The sequence below is a fragment of the Leucoraja erinacea genome, chromosome 22 (assembly GCF_028641065.1).
Source record: "Leucoraja erinacea ecotype New England chromosome 22, Leri_hhj_1, whole genome shotgun sequence".
Lineage (NCBI taxonomy): Eukaryota > Metazoa > Chordata > Chondrichthyes > Rajiformes > Rajidae > Leucoraja > Leucoraja erinaceus.
In genome coordinates, this window is record NC_073398.1 from 22,411,030 (window position 1) to 22,431,053 (window position 20,024).

General features: G+C 40.9%; 1 protein-coding gene across 1 annotated transcript in view; it reads right to left on the reverse strand.

Annotated features, from left to right (window-relative positions):
• Nucleotides 1–5,771: 5,771 nt before the first annotated feature.
• The window catches only part of gnai1 (guanine nucleotide binding protein (G protein), alpha inhibiting activity polypeptide 1), a 32,037-nt gene continuing 17,784 nt past the window's right edge, over nt 5,772–20,024 (reverse strand). Inside the window, exons 2-9 of the mRNA XM_055653105.1 lie at nt 17,994–18,036; nt 17,706–17,847; nt 15,692–15,849; nt 14,787–14,915; nt 12,711–12,840; nt 11,834–11,987; nt 9,205–9,412; nt 5,772–7,803 (exon numbers count right to left, since the gene is read on the reverse strand). Of these exons, the coding sequence (XP_055509080.1) occupies nt 9,222–9,412; nt 11,834–11,987; nt 12,711–12,840; nt 14,787–14,915; nt 15,692–15,849; nt 17,706–17,847; nt 17,994–18,036 (947 nt within the window). The 3' untranslated portion in view covers nt 5,772–7,803; nt 9,205–9,221. The remainder of the gene's footprint in view (nt 7,804–9,204; nt 9,413–11,833; nt 11,988–12,710; nt 12,841–14,786; nt 14,916–15,691; nt 15,850–17,705; nt 17,848–17,993; nt 18,037–20,024) is intronic.

Sequence of the window (20,024 nt, forward strand, 5' to 3'; positions counted from 1 at the left end):
ATCCTGGCCTGGATCTCACAGGGAGCAAATGAAGGGAGGCAGAAAAATACAGGGGTGAGGTTTAATACTTGCAGGGGGAATACTTACTGATGGGCCGAAGGGACTCTTGGGCTAGTACAGGCCTGATGGGCCTCTTTTAAAAAAAAGAGCGAAATCTCAGTGAAAGGCACTTTTTCTGGAGTTTTCCGGACCTGGTACGGGCCTTTTGGGGCAAAATGCTCCCCCTGGGCTAATGCGAGCATTTTGGGCAAAAGGGACTGGTTTCTCGGCTAATAGGGGCCATGTGGGCTGGAAATTAGCAGTTTCAGGCAGGCCAAACAACTCACTTCATTTCATTTCCAATTGCATTGCAGTTTCAAGCACAGGGCAGGCTCAAGCCAAACAGCCAATTGTATTTTCACTTCATTTCCATTGCACTTTCAAGCACAGGGCAGGCCAAACAACATTTCATTTTCATTAAGGGCCAACAAATCATTTATTCAATTACATTGCATACCCAGTGTTCTGTAGTTTCCCAGCTCAGACAGTCGTGACTTCTCCCTCGCCATCTTGCAGACAGACTGAGCCACGCCCACACTTCCAGGTTGTATAGTCCCTCCCCCCACCCACCGAAGGGGCGTGGCCTTCATGACAGTGATTGACAGGAGAGAATCTCAAGATTTTTTAAACACTAACAAGTCTTTTATTTCTCATCGATGGGAAAAGTCCTCGGGGCATGCACAGCGGGGGAGGATTGAGTAAGATGGCCATATGTGGTAGCGTCTTTTCTAAAATCAAAGCACAGTGCAAACAGGAAGTGGTCAAGATGAGACTTTTAATTATATAGATGACCATTTGGGATCAATTGTAATCATTTTGATAAGCAGCTGGTTATATTTTTTTAATTTGTAAACTATTTCATGAAGCATATATCTATGTTTTAACATAAAATCAACTTGAGCAGAAGGTTTCTCTGTGGAAATCAGAGAAATATTTGTTTCTAGCTAAAATAAAACAATATGCTTCAGTGATATTAAGCAGGAGCCTCGCAGTGTAGATTCACTGGAAACAATAGATTTTAAAGCAACTGGCCTCTTTTGAATCAGCTTAGCTTTCTTTTAATGCAATTCCTGCTAAAATCTCTTCAGGGATTTTGCTAAAACATTGCTCAACCTACCTCCAATATGTGAAGCCAACTTCAGGTCTCAGCCTAATGTCAGCTTCACTTCTGAGTGAATGAATTGTTATGGGCCCTGATGTTTAACAGTGTTCAGTAAGAAGATAAATATTTATAAAAACACAAAGTACAAAGCTGTCCTTCCATCAGAATGGGGTGATGGAAAAGTGTGGTTTCTTGCTCCCCTAGATGGAGATAAATTGTTATATAATGATAATCTGAAATGATAATTTGGGGACAGTGATACAATGAAAGAATTCTAAAATACACATATGTTGGATACACACAGCAGCAAGATTGGGGCAGCACAACCCCAAACAAATTATTGGTGGGCACAAAAAGCTGGAGTAACTCAGCGGGACAGGCAGCATCTCTGGAGAGAAGGAATGGGTGACGTGTTGGGGCCAAGGCCCTTCTTCAGACCGACCCAACCGCCTCGACTCGAAACGTCACCCATTCCTTCTCTCCAGAGATGCTCCAGCTTTGTGTCTATCTTTAGTATAAACCAGCATCTGCAATTCCAAATGATAGGTGGAGACAGGTGAGGTTTTTTTTTGATTGGCAGATGATTGGACTATATATTCCTAGATGGCTCAGAGTGAAACAGATTGAACAATGTTGCTTTGTGGGCACCTACTGTTAATGTTCCGAGTTTCCTTCATAAGCAGGGATTGAGTGACTTCAATATTCAAGCAGTTTTTACCCAGTGGCAATGAATTGCCTACAGTGATGCACAATTTGGAAATGGTTTGCATAGTTCCATCATAAAACGATAAAGAACTGCAGAGAGGTCAGAGTGAGAGTAGGATGTGAATTTAAGTGTCAAGAAACAGGAAGCTGAGGCACCACTGTGGTTTGAATACGAGGGCTCTGCAAAATAATCACCCAATCTGGATTTGGTTTCTCAATGTGGAGGATATATTCTGAACACCAAAGATGGCACACTAGAGTGGAAGAACAAGTGAATTGCTGCTTCTGCATAGCACTCAGCGTATTATCTTCCACCTAAATATTGGTATCTTTTTTCAATGTTTCCCAAAACGATTATTCTTCCAAAATTTTATGAAATTCACTAATTTGCACAACTAAAATCCATCTCCTTAAAGAATATAGAGGCTGGAATGGAGTTTGCAAAGAAATTTAATATTTTTCACTTTTGGTGTCAGCTTAATGATAAAGGGAGATTCAACATCTCACATTAATGTATACACATCTGAAATCTATCCCAGATGCACATGGATTATTGGAAGAGATATGGTTTGATTTTGAAATCTCTTCCTGCCTGCCTAATTCATCATGCATTCTTAAGGTTAAGTTTCAAAAGATGGTTTGCAGTGTCCCTTTAAATGCTTGGCATTACGGAATCAAAGATTAGAATTCCATCTTTTGGTAGCACATGAAGAGTTGTTGAAATTACTGAGTTAAGTCATTACCTGGTTTTTCTTTACCCAATTTTTCTCCAATCATCCCATTATTTACTAACAGCATAAAGCAACCCAGGAAATGTTAACCACTGGTTTAACCATTCATATTATTAACTTTACATGATGACATGCAAGCTGTGATCCTAAGAATGGTTGGATCTAGAGGCACGAAACCAGTGCAAATTATGGTTAATCAAGCCTGCATCCAGCTTTCTCAGTCTTCCTTGTTGGAATATTGCACCTAAACTCCGACAAGCTCACTGGATTCATGCAAAACTGGTTAATCATCATTGCTATTAGAGCAAAACCAAAAATTAGAGTCATCAATCTAGAGTGAGGAGCCAATGATGAACTAAATTCATACTCAGAGGCTGAGCTCCGTTATTCCTTCACTAATGTATAATCAGCCTTGTCCAAGACATCTAGAAAATAAAGTGCACCACTAACTTGCACCTGCTACAAAATGGCATCCCCAACGATCATGATCCAGATAACATTGAATCCAAGTAAAGAAGGCGATTGATAGTCTGGTCAAATAATGCCAGAACAACAACTACAACCTTGCTCTCAACATTAGCAAGACCAAGGAGCTGTTTGTTGACGTCAGGAAGGGAAGGTCAAAGGTCCATGAACCAGACTTCATTGGCAGGACAGCAGTGGAGAAACAAACTTCTCATTTCTGAGCTTGTATGCCTCAGATGATCTGTTCTGCGGCCAGCACATTGATGCACTCATAAAGAAAGCTCAGCAATGCATCTACTTCCTCAGAAGTTGAGAGATTAGGCATGTTGCCAAATACTCTTATCACAATTTTAGAAATGTACAGCAGAGCGCATACTGACTGATCGCATCATGGCCCTGATCAGTAATGCGAATGCCCAACCTGGGAGACTGTTGTGGAAAGTGGTAGGCATTGCTCAGCCATCATGTGTATTGATCTCCCTTCCATTGAAATCTACAAAAAACATTGCCTCAAGGCAGGCAGGCAATATCAAAGAGCCATTTCCTGACCATGCTAATCTCACTCCTAACATCAGCAGCGCATACTGACTGATCGCATCATTCCCCCCCCCCCCCCCCCCCCCCCCCCCCCCCCCCCCCCATTGACTATTAAGACTCTTGAACCACCTTGCATAACCCCAACTACAACCCTACCCCAGCACTGAGCTACTATGGACTTTGCACTTACATATTTCAGCTTGCATTATTCTGGTTACCAAGTATAACACCTTTTATTGCATTTTGTCCTCTCCCTGGTCAACATCAAGTGGGTCAGTCACATCATCCACATACCTGTTTAAAAAGGAACTGCAGATGCTTTTAAAACAAGACTGAAAACTTTTATGTTTACTTTAGCTTTCAGCTAAATCTTAACTACATTGCACTTTTAACTTTTGCACTTTTTAATAATGCATTTTTAATTTTGCTTTTCTTTTCTTTTAATTCTTCTATTTTATTTCATTTTATTATTTCATTTTATTGTATGACATGTTTTTATGTGAAGCACTTTGAGTCTGCCTCGTGTATGAAATGTGCTATATAAATAAAGTTGCCTTGCCTTGCCTTGCTGGAAAATCGAAGGTAGACAAAAGTGCTGGAGAAACTCAGTGGGTGCAGCAGCATCTATGGAGCGAAGGAAATAGGCAACGTTTCAGGCCGAAACCCTTCTTCAGAAGAAGGCATCTGTAATGCATTTCGTTGTCTCTGTACTGTACACTGACAATGACAATTAAAATTGAATCTGAATCTGAAGAAGGGTTTCGGCCCGAAACGTTGCCCATTTCCTTCGCTCCATAGATGCTCATCCACATACCTGTCACAACAACGGTCAAAACAAGCACTCTACTCCAATCTCTGCCATTGCAGGAGACTTCCAGGCAGCTAGAGAACAAATTTCAGGATACCGTCAAAGCCTGCTTGCACAAATACAATATTCCCACCAACTTGTGGGATTCATTTTCAAATAATGGAAAGAGAACACAATTACCCAATCTACCTCCTGCTTCATAGTCTTACAGAGTGGAACAGGCCCTAGCCCAAACTGGCACATGCTGACCAATACACCCCATCTACACTTGTCACAACTGCCTGCATTTGGCTCTCGATATCTATTCTATCCATGTACCCGTCTAAATGCTTTTGAAATGTTGTGATCTGCCTCAACTTCCTCCTCCAGCAACTCCGCTGCCTCTATATACCTGCCTCCTTTGTGCAAAATAGTTGCCCCTCAGATTCCTATTTAATCTTTCTCATCTCATTAAAAGATTAATTGCCTCGTTTGAGTTGAACAAAGGAACTGGCTAAATAAACAGAGCCTGAGTTTTAGATTATAAATGGGAGTCATCGGAAATGTAGTAACCAAGCCTGATCAACAAAAGGATGTGTGCAATCAAAGCAATATTTGTTTATTATGTACACACTGCAAAATGCTTCCACAATGGCTTTTACAGACTGTTCATGCCATTTGTGTTCTGGGTGAAGCTTCCTGCTTGACCAACCTGTATGCTTGTTACATGAGATTCATTTGCTCAATTACACTGACAAACATGTCAGAGAAATCACATGTACTACTGCCTCAGTGACCCTCACCTTGAGCATGAACCAATCAAAAATTCCCAAATGCCGCAATTTTATGTCATCTAAATTATTTACACGGCACCAACTTTAAACTTGGTTCAGGCCATTTGCCAGAGCATGTCATTTCCATATCAATTTTACCAACTCTCAATGTTGTTAAGAGTGTGCCATGGGTTGGTTGCTTTATTATCTCTACTGCAAAGAAATGATGACTAAGGAAATCTAACGAGTTGACCAACCCAGCACTCTAATTAGTAAAAGGAGACATATGGCCAGTTTCCAGGCAAGGGCCCAGATTAAGTAAAAATGAGTAAATTAGCACAGCACTTGAGATTTACATCATCTTGCCCATCAAATAAAGACACTTAATCGCTGCACTTCTCATCCTTGCTTTAGACTGATTCTCTTCCCCATTTCTCACCACAACCCTTCCACCTCTATATGAAATGTATGTGGTCAGGAAAAGTGAAGACATAATCATCTCCCCATGGGATACAAAATTAAGTTTAAGGCTGCCATCTGTGATTGAATGCCAGCTAAATTTAATCAGACAGGCACTTGGAAACTAAAAATAGTGATGCGAAAGTTTCACAAACCAGTTTAGACATTCAAAATTTCAGAATTAAAATTTTATTTAAGCTCACTTACTGACATTTATGATGGTACAGACCATGTTCAAAAAAGCAGTAGTAATGATCACTGATATGAGTCAGTAGTTTTGTCTTGCCAAATCTTACATCTTTCAAAAACAACACATGATGGTTCCACAACAAAATTCCACTTATTTCTGTATTGGGTGTGATCAATAGACTGTGGATCTAGCTGCATTGGTCAGAAAATGTTTCATGAAATAAGATCTGGTTGACAAAAAAGTTGCTCATCAGCAAGGCACAAAGTATTTGGACTAATTGTAAATAATCCTTTACTGACTATTAGCTATCCAAGTCCCAATTGCCTCTTACAAATGAAGAGGGTATATTTTAAAGAAAATCAAGGATAATGTAGCATGTCTGTTGACCCAACATACAAGGATTAATGTTTTAGTTATTTTATAAATGCCTTTTGTTACATTTAAAAATCAATGAAGTTTGCAACTCATTTAATGCTTATTTGTAGGTCAACAAACTAAAAATAAATTTTACATAAATTTGTCTGTACAGACAGTACATTTAACAATAATCTTGGCCTATGCCACTCAAATGCACAAAATAGCTCCAAGAATTGACAATTATTATTTATTTAGGTACCTGCTTTTAATCTGCATATTCTTTAGGACCCATGTAACAGCTTTAACAGTATAAAATCATATTGATAATGATTATGGTCCTGCATCGCAGTCAAAAAATGCATGCACTTTATACTTTGCTTTACATAACTGTATCTGACACGTTAGAAATAAATGTTAAAATTGGTCAAACATATACACAGGTGACACTAATTTAAACAAAAACATCTAAAAACCAGCAAAAAAAATATCTACAAAATTCAGTAAGTGACAACTTTTACCAAGACTTCATGAATACACTTTACATAGTCCCATCTTGCGGTAGTAAAAGATACGAGATGTAAATCTTTAGCATCTAATTAACATAAAATTAACCACCTGAAAGAAACTAAAGTAAAAAATGATATTGATCAAAAAATGATAATGCCATGGACAGAAATAGTGGGGAAGTTGGTATCCTGTACAGCAGGAAGCATCTGAAACAGACTTAAAACTTGACCTCAACTGTATGCTCAGAGAAACCGTTTAAAAAAAGACAAAATGTACTTCTGCAAGGTCAAACTCAAAAGTACCTTTATTTCTGGTACTACTCACCAGAATTCTCCAATTTATTTTGTTTCGTTGTAAAAGGTCACCCATTCTGAAACATGGAGTCGATGTTTTTGGTGGAGCATATATTCTTACATTTTATTGACACTCCCCAGGTACCTGAAATTTTATTAACTGATCGTTTGATCAGTTCGATCTTTTCACTCTCCCATATGCCAAACGATGCTTTCCAAGAAATACATATACAAATGTCAAGTCTTACATACAAAAACACGTATTTTGTTTCAGTTAAAAGTGTATAAAATTTCACCATTACCTTTAAGGCAATGTAGAATAATGACAGTTAGTACTCTGCTGTAAGCAGCAGTGAACTGATTAAAAACCTTTCTGAAATGGAGCATACATAGCAATGTGCTCTCAATCAATGAGTGAATGCAAATAAGGCGATCACAAGAAACCGGTTAGCTTTTAACGCACTCATGCTACATTCTGCCAAGCATAATACCTTGCACAATTAACAAGGCATGCAGAATTAACAAAAGCTAGAAATGGAAATGTGTTGCTTATCTTCTTAAGCAAGCTAAGAGTACAAATTTTCCTCCTCTTAGAGATGCAATTCTAAAATAGAGGATTTTAGGGGGGAAAAACCTATAAAAGTCTTACAACAAACAATGCTACAGTTACAGGCATACAAACAAATGGGACACAAAATGCTCAAAGTACACTATTCTAATTACTTAGAAAATATTCAAGACAAACATAAATAAAGCTGTTATAACTGGCAAATTGTACAGTACTGGTCCTCCAAAGGGTACATCTTCCCTTACTTTAATCCAGAAGCAGGCGGGTTCGACTGAATAGTTATTTTCAATCTGCAGCAAAATAAAATACAATCCTCCATTTAAAATAATAGAAAATTCTCTACAATTTTGTAATATTTGTGATATAGGAATAATTTTAACATTTACGTTTCCAGCTCAGTAAATAATTGCTTTTGGAAAGCACATTACATAAACAGGATAGCCAAATGCATTCCATGGTTTGTGACTCGCTTTGAAAATGTAATTGTTGTAATTTATCTATTAAGGAAATAAGTACAGTGGATAATGGAGGATAACCCTCTCAAAACAAATACCATTAATGTAAAATTACGAAAGTTAGTTTGTTACTAAATTGATATTGTTTACACAAAAAAACTTTCATACTATTTGCAAAAGGTTTTTGCTTGTTCTTCCATATTAAAGGATTTCCATACATATAACCGTAATTGTTTCTGCTGCCTTTTAAAAACAGCATCATTAAGTTTATATTTTCTGCTGGCTCATTCTTACCAAAATACCACTTCCATTTTATGCAGCTAAAAGTTGTTCATTTTCTGTGCACCACCTGAAATTTCATGTCATTGCCATCCTTCCAATTTTTGCACTATGTAAAAACTGAAATCATCCACCAGCCAAATTACTATTGCACATGAAGAGTAATGTACTTCATTTTGACCACTTTGCCCTTGGTTTTGAGTTATTGGAACTGCCACTCAAGACTGATATAACACTGAAATCTTGATTAAGTTTAATAGAGTTATTACGAGAAAATCTGTTGCCAATGAGTAGAAAACAAGCTACTCATAGAAGGCTTTAGCAATGGGTTCACTGTGAGATTAAGTACAAAATAAGGAGAAAATTATGCAACTTAAGACAATATAGAACTAAAGAGGCTAGAGGTTAAAATTAAGACGAGGAAGCTATATTTTTGACGAATAAGTATGATTAAGATGTTAGAATTAGTTTGTTTAAGAAAGTGGATATAATTTGGCGGCTTGCAAGGAAAAGAGTAAAATTCTAGAGCAAGAATGATGGCTTTCAATTGAAACTAGACAATTACTATTGGGCAGCCTGGTGGCGAAGTGGGAGAGCTACTGCCTTACAACGCCAGAGACCAGGGTTCGATCGCGACTACGGGTGCTTCCCTTTGCGGAGTATCTACTTTCTCCCCATAACCTGCGCGCAAACCAAGATCTTCGGTTTCCTCCCACTCTCCAAAGACGTACAGGTGCGTAGGTTAATTGGCTTGATATAAATGTAAAATTGTCCTTAGTGTGTGGAGGTTACTGTTAATGTGCAAGGATCGCTGGTCGGCACAGACTCGATGGGCTGTATCTCTAAACTAGAATTCTATAAACGGTTTTCCTATATCAGTATCGTTTCACAAATATCACAAGAAACCCATTGAAAATTCTACCCTGAAACTCTGAAGGAAAAACAAAGACAACTTACCAATCCCTTCAACAGCTTTAAAACAGACCACAGTCCTTTAAGTTATTCTTTATAATGACATCAGTGACTGCATCAAACACAAATTGCACATTTTTGGTGTCTGTGGCACATGTGAAGTGGGTGTAGATTTCCTTAGTGTCCTTTCGTTTGTTCAAATCCTCAAATTGACATTGTATATAAGCTGCAGCCTCTTCATAGGTGTTTGATCCTAAATGAAAGGGTAAACAGAAGCTTAAAATATATCATTGTAAAATATTCATTTGCTGACAAAAGGACCTCAACTGTGCTGTATGGATTATCTTTCTATCGATTCGAGAAGGAACTGCCGATGCTGGAAAATCAAAGGTAAACAAAAAAGCTGGAGAAACTCAGCGGGTGCAGGTGAGCTTCACGATTCTTGCTTACTTTCCTTACTTCTTTTATTTCTATCTTTTTTAAAGCTCAAAAATGAAGTGGTACAACATAATGTAATAAGATATATGCGATGTATTAATGTGATTTACTGTACTGCTAATAAAAATAAAATTAAAAAAAAAAAAGAAACTCAGCGGGTGCAGCAGCATCTATGGAGCGAAGGAAATAGGCAACGTTTCGGGCCGAAACCCTTCTTCAGACTGATAGGGGGTGGCGGGGAGAAGGAAGGAAAAAGGAGGAGGAGCCCGAGGGCTGGGAGGAGGCAGCTTGTTCTAGCAGGTTCTCACAAAAAACAAATTTTCTCACTGCGATCTTAGTCTTTTGCCCCAGAATTCTAAAAATATTGCTGTTTTCTGCCCTACCACCAGCCTTCGTCACTTCTATGCCCTGATTTTCAATTTAACATTATCCTTGCCCTCTTTACCACAAATGTTGCCCCATTCCTGTGGTTTCTAATTGGGGAAGATTCCCACCCTGTTTTATATTACCAACTGTTTGACTATCTGCCACTGTTAAACTTCTAATCTGTCCCAACTAATTTTTCTAGTGTACCCGAGACAATTCCTCTTGCGTACCATTATAATTCCCCGTTAAATATACTGTGGTGGTGGGCCTGATCTCAGACAATGATGAGAAGGCCTACCGGGAGGAGGTGGCTGATCTAGCACTCTGGTGCCAGGAGAACAGCCTCCTCTTGAACATCAAAAAAACGAAGGAGCTGATCATGGACTTTAGGAGGGCACATCATCCGAGGACGTACACTACATTGAGTATAAATGGAGATCCTGTGGATAGGGTGAACTGTTTTAAATATCTGGGAGTCCACATCTCTGAGGATATGACATGGTCATCACACGCCTCAGCACTGGTGAGTAAGGCAAGGCAGCGCCTTTACCACCTCAGGCAATTGAGGAAATTCGGAGTGTCTCCGAGGATCCTCCAGTGCTTTTACGCAGCGGCGGTGGAAAGCATCTTGTCCGGGAACATTACCATCTGGTTTGGGAATTGCTCTGCCAAGGACAAGAAGGCTCTGCAGAGAGTAGTGCGTTCGGCCGAACGCACTATGGGAACTTCACTCACCCCACTGCAGGAACTATACAACAGGAGGTGCAACTCAAGAGCAAACAAAATCATGAGAGACCTCTTCCACCCCTGCAACGGACTGTTCCAGCCGCTACGGTCAGGCAAACGCCTCCGTTGCCATGCAGTGAGAACGGAGAGGTTGAGAAGGAGTTTCTTCCCAGAGGCAATTCGGACTGTAAACGCCTATCTCACCAGGGACTAACTCTACAGAACGTTTTTCCTTCTATTATTTATTATGTAAAAGAATATGTGTGTTATGATTGTGTTTATAATTTGTTTGGTTGTTTTGTTGTTTGTCTTTTGCACAAATGTCCGCGAGCATTGCCACTTTCATTTCACTGCACATCTCGTATGTGTATGTGACAAATAAACTTGACTTCACTTGACTTGAATAAATTTGAGGAGAATGATTTGATCCTGTGTTCACAAACTGGACCTGGAATCCTATCATATTATGGTTATTACATCCAAGAGAATCTTTACCCACCAGATCTTATGAATTGGAGGCCTCCCAGGCCATTTCCTGGACGAGGAGACTCATTAAGTATGGCTGAACAGGCTGAATGTATATTTTGGACTTTACAAAATGGAGTAGTGATCTTATTTAAACATATTAGGATCGCAGTAGGACATGACAGGATATATGTTGAGATGTTTTCACTAGTAAGAGAATATCAAATTCAAGATAAGGGGCATATATTATTACTAAAAACTATTTTTCCAGGGGTTGGTAAATCTCTGCCCCAGAAAGTTGTGGAGTTGTGCTCATTAGAAGTATATAAAGTGGCGATAAATTACTTTTTAGAAAGATCAGAGCTTTGAAAGATACTGGGATATGGCACAAAGGAATGAAGGCCTGGGAAAGAACAGCCATACCCCAGTGAATGGCAGACCAGGCTCAAGGTGGTTGATTGGCCTACTCTTGCTACTATTTTCTTGTATTCACAGATAATGGACTGGTCACTTAAATTATCCAATTAATCAATGGTTACAGATCAAATTAACAAGAACTGGTGACAATCTTGCATGACGAGATTAAACGCAAGCATTCTTAACAGTTAAAGGATTCATTTGAGATATCAAATATACTTTAAATCCGTTTTTTCATTCCATACAAAAGCACTACTATTACCTGCATATTCAGGAAAGCAAATTGTAAGGGGGCTTCTTTTTATTTTCTCTTCAAAGAGATCTTTCTTATTCAAGAAGAGTATGATAGATGTGTCTGTGAACCATTTGTTGTTACAGATGCTATCAAATAGCTTCATGCTCTCGTGCATTCGGTTCTGTAGGATTACAATTATTAAAATTAGCATAATAATGATTATTTGACTGTGCAAATAATGTGGGCTCAATTCAATGCATTGTGGATAACAGCTGAACTTTCAAAAATGCTGTCTCCAAGATGAGTTATTTAAAACCTTTTGTCTACATCAGACGTGGGCATACAAATTCCCGTAGCAGTAGGAACACTATTGTTCATGTGTTAAAACCAATATTACTCCCTCATACCATCTCCAAATCAAACCAAGGATTTAACATGTCTTAACTCTTAACACTTGAACAAACTACCACTCCCCAAGCGCAACATTTAAAGTTTCAGTGTGGACTATTGTAACACCAAATTTCTACTGGAAATTGGTCACATGATCTTTTGTCTTCAAGCCAAGTATAATATCAAGTAACAACTGACATGAAGAAAAAAATCTCAAACGAAAAAAAAGAGAAGAAAATAACAGGAACAAAATTGAAAAGAAACATTTATGCCCATGCTTCACTCCAAATAGGAAATATAACAGCAGTTTCTGTTGTAAAAGCATGATAACAATACTCCATGCACATTTTCCTCAGCATGCTTCAATTTCAGGAGCAGATTAGCTGTTTTAGTGACTAATTAAGCACTGGGCAGCTAATTAATTAGGTCAAAACAGGGTAAACATGGCTTCAGATTATCCCATTTAAGGATTCCTTTAGAATATTAAATGTGAGAATACGATTCATTTACTTACCATCTCCTCATCTTCTGCAAGAACAAGATCATAATCGCTGAGTGCCACACAAAATATGATGGCAGTTACACCTTCGAAACAATGGATCCACTTTTTGCGCTCAGACCTCTGACCTCCCACATCAAACATTCTAAGAAATACAAACATTTTATCATGATAAACCTCTGAAGTAGTTAACTCTCAGATGGCATAGAAACCCATCAACACAACCACGTGTAATTTGGAAAGATTTGTTTTTTCACCAATATATAATGGACATTTGCATTACACTTTGTGGCTGGTTAAATGATAGTCAATAGACAATAGACAAGAGACAATGGGTGCAGGAGCAGGCCATTTGGCCCTTCGAGCCAGCACCGCCATTCAAGGTGATCATGGCTGATCATCCCCAATCAGTACCCCGTTCCTGCCTTCTCCCCATAACCCCTGACTCCGCTATTTTTAAGAGCCCTATCTAGCTCTCTTGAAAGCATCCAGAGAACCTGCCTCCACCGCCCTCCGAGGCAGAGAATTCCACAGACTCGCCACTGTGAGAAAAAGTGTTTCCTCGTCTCCGTTCTAAATAGAAAATAGGTGCAGGAGGTAGGCCATTCGGCCCTTCATGATCAATATGATCATGGATGATCATCCAATGGCTTACTCCTTATTCTTAAACTGTGGCCCTTGGTTCTGGACTCCCCCAACATCGGGAACATGTTTTCTGCCTCTAGTGTGTCCAAGCCCTTAAGAATCTTATATGTTTCAATGAGATCCCCTCTCTCATCCTTCTAAACTCCAGTGTACAAGCCTAGCTGCTCCATTCTCTCAGCATGACAGTCCCGCCATCCCGGGAATTAACATTGTAAACCTATGCTGCACTCCCTCAATAGCAAGAATGTCCTTCCTCAAATTAGGGGACCAAAACTGCACACAATACTCCAGGTGTGGTCTCACTAGGGCTCTGTACAACTGCAGAAGGATCTTTTTGCTCCTATATTCGATTCCTCTTGTTATAAAGGCCAACATGCCATTTGCTTTCTTCACTGCCTACTGTACCCGCATGCTTACTTTCATAGGCTGATGTACAAGGATCCCCAGATCCCATTGTACTTCCCCTTTTCCCAACTTGACGCCATTTAGTTATCTGCCTTCCTGTTTTTGCTACCAAAGTGGATAACCTCACAAAGTAGTTTCACATGCTTAAAAGTAATGCAGTCCTCACATCAACACCCATTAAGAACAATTCAAGGGATTTGGGTTAAATGATCTGCAGAATTCTGAAAACCTATATTCACAGTCCACAGCACTTTCTAATCCAGCCATCAAATACTCAAGGATGCAACCCGAACGTAGGTGATTAGCAGTCTGAAGATACTATGGTAGTGTTGTTTAATCATTGTGGCAGTACAGCGCAGTTTAAAGGACTAGTAGCCAGAAATCTGAACTACTGATCCAGAGAGACAAGCTCATTACTGTGGAATTTCAATTCATCACAAAACATCTGGAAATATGAAGCAACAAAAAAAATAACCTTTGTATTATAACTACCAGACTGGTATAAAAGCCGTTTAATTCACTAACATCCTTTGAGGAAGGAAATATGCTTTCCTGCCTTAAGTGGAATCTCATACCCACGAATGCAGTCAGCAATTTCTGCCTCCCGAGTTCAAGTTGGAGATGGGCAACAAATATTTGCATTGCCAGCAATGATCACATTTTGTGAATGAATGAGTAAATGTTATTTGTTTGACGCTAATTTTTAGAATGCGTTTAATATTTGCAGCACTTTAACGAATACTACCAGTAAGATCGTGTATTCAAATTCTGACATTTGAAATCAGTCTGTCAGAATTAGAACTTCACAGAAAACATTGAGTTTCCAATAATTACCTCTGCCCTATCTGGTAGGTGCTAAACAATGGTTTAAGAATGGAATACAAGGTTTCAATCTCATTTAATCGTTCCAAATGATCCTAACATCATGACATGCACCGCATTATTCGAATTGCTTTCCAAACTACTTATCAAATCAGAATGACTCATGGTTGGTGAAGTGGTTAAATTATGTGAAATCATTGAAGGAATTACAATACTTACTTAAAGTGCAGGTCCTTAAATGTGAAATGGGTCTCCACAATGCCCGTTGTTTTAACTCTGGTCCTCAGTACATCTTGCTGAGTTGGAATGTAACTTGCTTGTGCCACCCTGTCCAAATCATTCAGATAACTGATAGCAAAAAATAAATAAAATAAAAAAATTAAAAGTGATTCTCAAATCTTTCTCATCACATTCAAGTCTATGTTACTCAAAGTACTATGCCATTATTTAAATACTCATCTTACCAATGAACACTGGCAAACCCCATTAATTAGTTGGTCTCACAATCAAACCTTATCATCTTGTAGCTATCTAGGAACTCCTTCATTGCAACTGCCAAATGTCATTCAGAAATAAAACACCTTGGCAATTGTGCTTAGATTTAATGCTTTCACCAAAATGTTTTTTTTAAGATTGGCTCAGGGTCCAAATAACATTTCCCAAATCAAATACTGCAAGCAGCCTGCTATAAACGACATAAGCTTGCTATGTTTAAGAATGAACTGCAGATGCTGGAAAAATCAAAGGTAGACAAAAATGCTGGAGAAACTCAGCGGGTGAGGCAGCATCTATGGAGTGAAGGAATAGGTGACATTTCAGGTCGAGACCCTTCTTCAGACTGATGTGGGGGTGGGGAGCTGGAAGAAGAAAGGAAGAGGCGGAGACTGTGGGAGAGCTGGGAAGGGGAGAGGAAAGAGGGAGAAAGAAAGGACTACCTGAAATTGGAGAAGTCAATGTTCATATTGGAGTACTACACTACCTTCAAAATATTCACTTTTAATAGAGGATCTGAAATATCTATTTTAGTATCTATATCTCTCATACATCTTAGTTTAAAATAGTTAGTGCTGAAGCAGGATTTTCTCCCCATATTTCCTGTGATTTTCATAGCATACAATACTTACTATGCAGCAGAATCATTGAGTTGATATTCTCTAGACCTACTAAAGCAGGCCTGAACACCACTATCCTTCCAGAGTCTTTTGATTACTCCAGCAAGCTCCACTGTCATAAAACCTTCTTCAGCGGCACCCGCCAAAACGAACAACTGGCGAGCATCATCCTAAGGAAAATGTTGATGTTTATGATCAATAGGATTCCAAACATGTCCCTTAGTGAATTTACTAGCTTCATTACTTTTAAATTGATGTTTTTTTGAACATCAAGATTAGCTGCTTATCAGTGAGGCGAATATCTTAAAAAGAATGTTTACACATCTTGCATAATAAATTAATCTAGGAGATTAACAGAATTCTTTAAAGTGAAAACTAAACTGGTCAAAAGGTTTGTCACCCTAAGTTGTCAGGTCTTGAGCCATAGTTTCACTGAATGGCTTAGCATTGGAAAAAGATAAATTATAACTTTTATAGAATTTAGAAGCAAAACAATGGTTTTATGAAGAATAATCACTGGTCATTACACCGAGGAACACATCAATACATATTCAAACCTTGGACAACCTTTGCAAAAAATGTAATTTGGAAATCTTGATTGTTATACAAATTGGTACTCAAAAGACTAACAAGCAGAGAACACTTATGGGGACTGAAATAATGAATATTATTTAATCTTCCTACCACCATGAAGACATCAATGAACAATCAAATAAAAAAATTACTCGAGTTTGGCCCATGGTTTAATCTACTATTCACAGTACAGGTGCACAACCTTTTATCCGAAAGCCTTGGGACCAGACACTTGTCGGATTTCGGACATTTTCGGATTTCAGAATGGAAGATTTTTAGCGTAGATTAGGTAGGTAGCGCGGGCGGCTTGAAAAGTCTGGAGCTGCTGCCTCCTCCCGGGTGACCGGGAGAATCATTGCATAAATGTTAGTTAGTTAGTTTGGAGGGATTTTATGTGGTGGTGGTGGAGTCGGGGTGAAGGGGGAAACTTTAATTCTTAGTCCCCTACCTACCTGGTCGGCGACTCCCAACCTCGCGGAGCTGGGGGCTCCGTCCGGCCGCGGGCGGCGCTGGTTGTAGCTCCGACCCCGGCAACTCTACCCCTGGCAGCGAGGCGCTCCAAATCCAGCGCGGCCCGCGGCCGGACGTCCCAGCTCCGGGAATGTCGGGAGTCGGCGGCATCGCAGTGCTGGGATACCAGCGGGGAGCGGGCAATGCCTTACCGGGTCGCCGTGCGGCAAGCTCTGGAACGCTGTGGCCGCCGACACACAACATCGCGGAGCGTCGCTGGATTTGGAACCGCGGAGCTGGGGGCTCCGTCCGGCCGCGGGAAAACGCCGGTTGGAGCTCCGACCCCGGCAACTCTACCCCTGGCTGCGCGGCTCCAAAATCCAGCGACGCTCCGCGATGTTGTGTGTCGGCGGCCACAGCGCTCCGGAGCTTGCCGCTGCGACGCCGCCGACTCCCGACATTTGCGGAGCTGGGGCGTCAGGCCGCGGGCGGCGCTGGATTTGGAGCGCCTCGCAGCCAGGGGTAGAGTTGCCGGGGTCGGAGCTACAACCAGCGCCGCCCACAGCCCCACCGGCCACAGCGCTGCGGAGCTTACTGCATGGCGAACCGGTAAGGCACTGACCGCTCCCCGCCTCTCCGACCAGGTAGGGGACTAAGAATTAAAGTTTACCCCTTCACCCCCCTTCACATAAAAGCCCTCCAAACTAACTGACTAACATTTAAGCAATGATTTACAGATGTTTAAGCGTCTCCCGGTCTCCAGGGATGAGGCAGCCGCTACAGTAGTACAGACCTGGGTTGACCGTGGGTCGTTTTGGGTCAAGTTTGGCGCCAAACGCGAGCTTTGGTGCGCAGACGACATCTGGAAAAAATGGCCGGTTTTCGGAGCTTTTCGGTTTCTGGAACACCGGATAAAAGGTTGTGCACCTGTACAACATTTACAAGAACAGTCTTGGATCCAACATGAAACTAAAGAACGGTAAAATGTCTCCACATTACTTACAGCTCTTGCAGAATCACCAAAGTCGATCTTCAGCCTTCCCATTGCTCGAATAATGGCAATAATGGACTGAATTGTGTTGCTGTAGACAACAGCTTTATATTGTTTGCATTCTTCTTCCGAATAACCAGCCTCATGTATAATCCTACAAGCAAAAACAATCTACCATGAATTTTTAAAATAGCCTATAAAACCCAAAGGAAAAGTCAATACCTTACAACATCATGATCTTTCCACCCCCTCCCCACAAACACCCAGTGCCGAGCAAAAACAATAGTGCTGTATACTTACTTCATTTGTTTAACAATGGTGCTTTTGCCAGATTCACCAGCACCTGCAAAGAAATAGAATATACTCAAATTAAGTTTTTGTAAAACACAAAATTTCTGCTCACACCCCCCAAACATTGGAACAGCACAAGAGTGGACGAGGTCTAATTAAAGTTAAATGCTTGCGATATTAAAGCTTTCATTCACATTTCCCCTTGGGAAAAAAAAGACAAGTACAGAGACATTTAGAAGCCCTGCCCACATTCACGCTGTTAAACCAACAATTAATGCATAACAATAAACTAAAAAAATTCCAGATAGGACTATAGTAAATTTTATTTTTAATATAACTTGCTGATGTTGGGCAGATTAGAAGCAGCAGATGGACCATTCTTTCCAATGTCAAAGTTGTGGGATCATATCTCAATAGTACAGGTCATCTCCTACCAGGAGGAGACGACAATCAAGAGGAGTCTGTTGCCCTGACACCAGAGTGCCAGATCAGCCACCTCCTCCTGGTAGGCCTTCTCATCGTTATCGAAGATCAGGCCCACCACCACAGTGTCATCAGCAAACTTCATTATGGAGTCGGAGCTGAACCTGGCCACGCAGTCATGTGTGTACAGGGAGTACAGTAGGGGGCTGAGGACGCAACCCTGGGGGGGGGGGGGGGGGGGGGGGGATCCTGTGCTCAGAGTGAGGGTGTTCGATGCATGTCTTGCCATCTTGAGTACCTGGGGCCTGGCGGTGAGAAATTCCAGGACCCAGGCACACAGGGGAGTGTTAAACCCCAGTTCCAGCAGCTTCTCAGCAAGTCTGGTGGAGACTATCATTTTGAAAGCCGAACTGAAGTCAATGAACAGCATCCTCACATAGCCCCCCCCCTTCTGGCTGTCAAAGTGAGAGAGAGCGGTGTGCAGAACCTGGGAGACCGCATCGTCCGTGGATCTGTTTGGACGGTGTGCGAACTGTAGTGGGTCCATGTTGCGAGGGAGGAAGGCGCAGATGTGGTTCTTGATCAGCCTCTCAAAGCATTTCATGACCACCGAGGTGAGGGCCATGGGTCGGTATTCATTCAAACAAGCTGGAGAGGCATTCTTTGGTACAGATACAATGATGGATCTTTTGAAGCAGGCAGGGCCCACAGACTTGGCCAGGGAGAGGTTGAATATTGTGGTGTGCACTGGAGCTAGCTGTGTAGCACAAGACTTAAGTACTCGCCCAGATATACCATCTGGGCCTACAGCTCCTCACGTCGTGCTCGGACAATGAGAATGTGTGCACACCCCCAGCGGTGGACCTCCCTGGCCAGCACGCTAGCGGTGTTGTCAGCCGGCGAGCTAGGGGTGATGTTGCCCGTCTTGAATCTTATGTAGAAAGAGTTCAGGTCGTCAGCTAGGGAGGTGCCTGCACTTCCGGTTGAGGGGAGCTGCTCCGGTAGACCCCGCGCCCCACCCGCAGCCAGGATCGAAGCCGGGCCTCCAGCACTGCAGAACCGCTACTGGACCGGATTCAACCCCAACTATGGGTGTTGTCTGTACGGAGTTTGCACATTCTTCCCATTACCCGTGTGGGATTTCTCCGGGGGCTCGTTTCCTCTCTCACTTACTTTGTAGGTTAAATTGGCACGATAAAAATCGTAAATTGTCCCCAGTGTGTGTAGGATAGTGTTACTGTGCAGAGATCACTGGTTGGCACGGATTTGGTGGGTCAAAGGGCCTGTTTCAATGCTGTATCTCTAAACTAACAGTTGCACATTTAGTAATAATCTAATTTCTACTTCACAGTTCTAAATTCATAAATTTACTAAAATGCCTCCTATGTTATAGTTTCTGTACCACTTTGGCTCTAAAGTGCATTGAGATATCCCCCAGCTTATGATAGGCAAATTAAAAAGCTCTTAGATTCAGAATGATACAAGTATGACCAAGGAAGTATCAATACCAGATTATTGTGCCCTTTGTTCCTTTCTGCAAACTTCATATTAAGATAGAATAGAATGTATAGGGATTATGAAACGTGTACTTTTTTTACTGCATTATTCCCAGCTCAG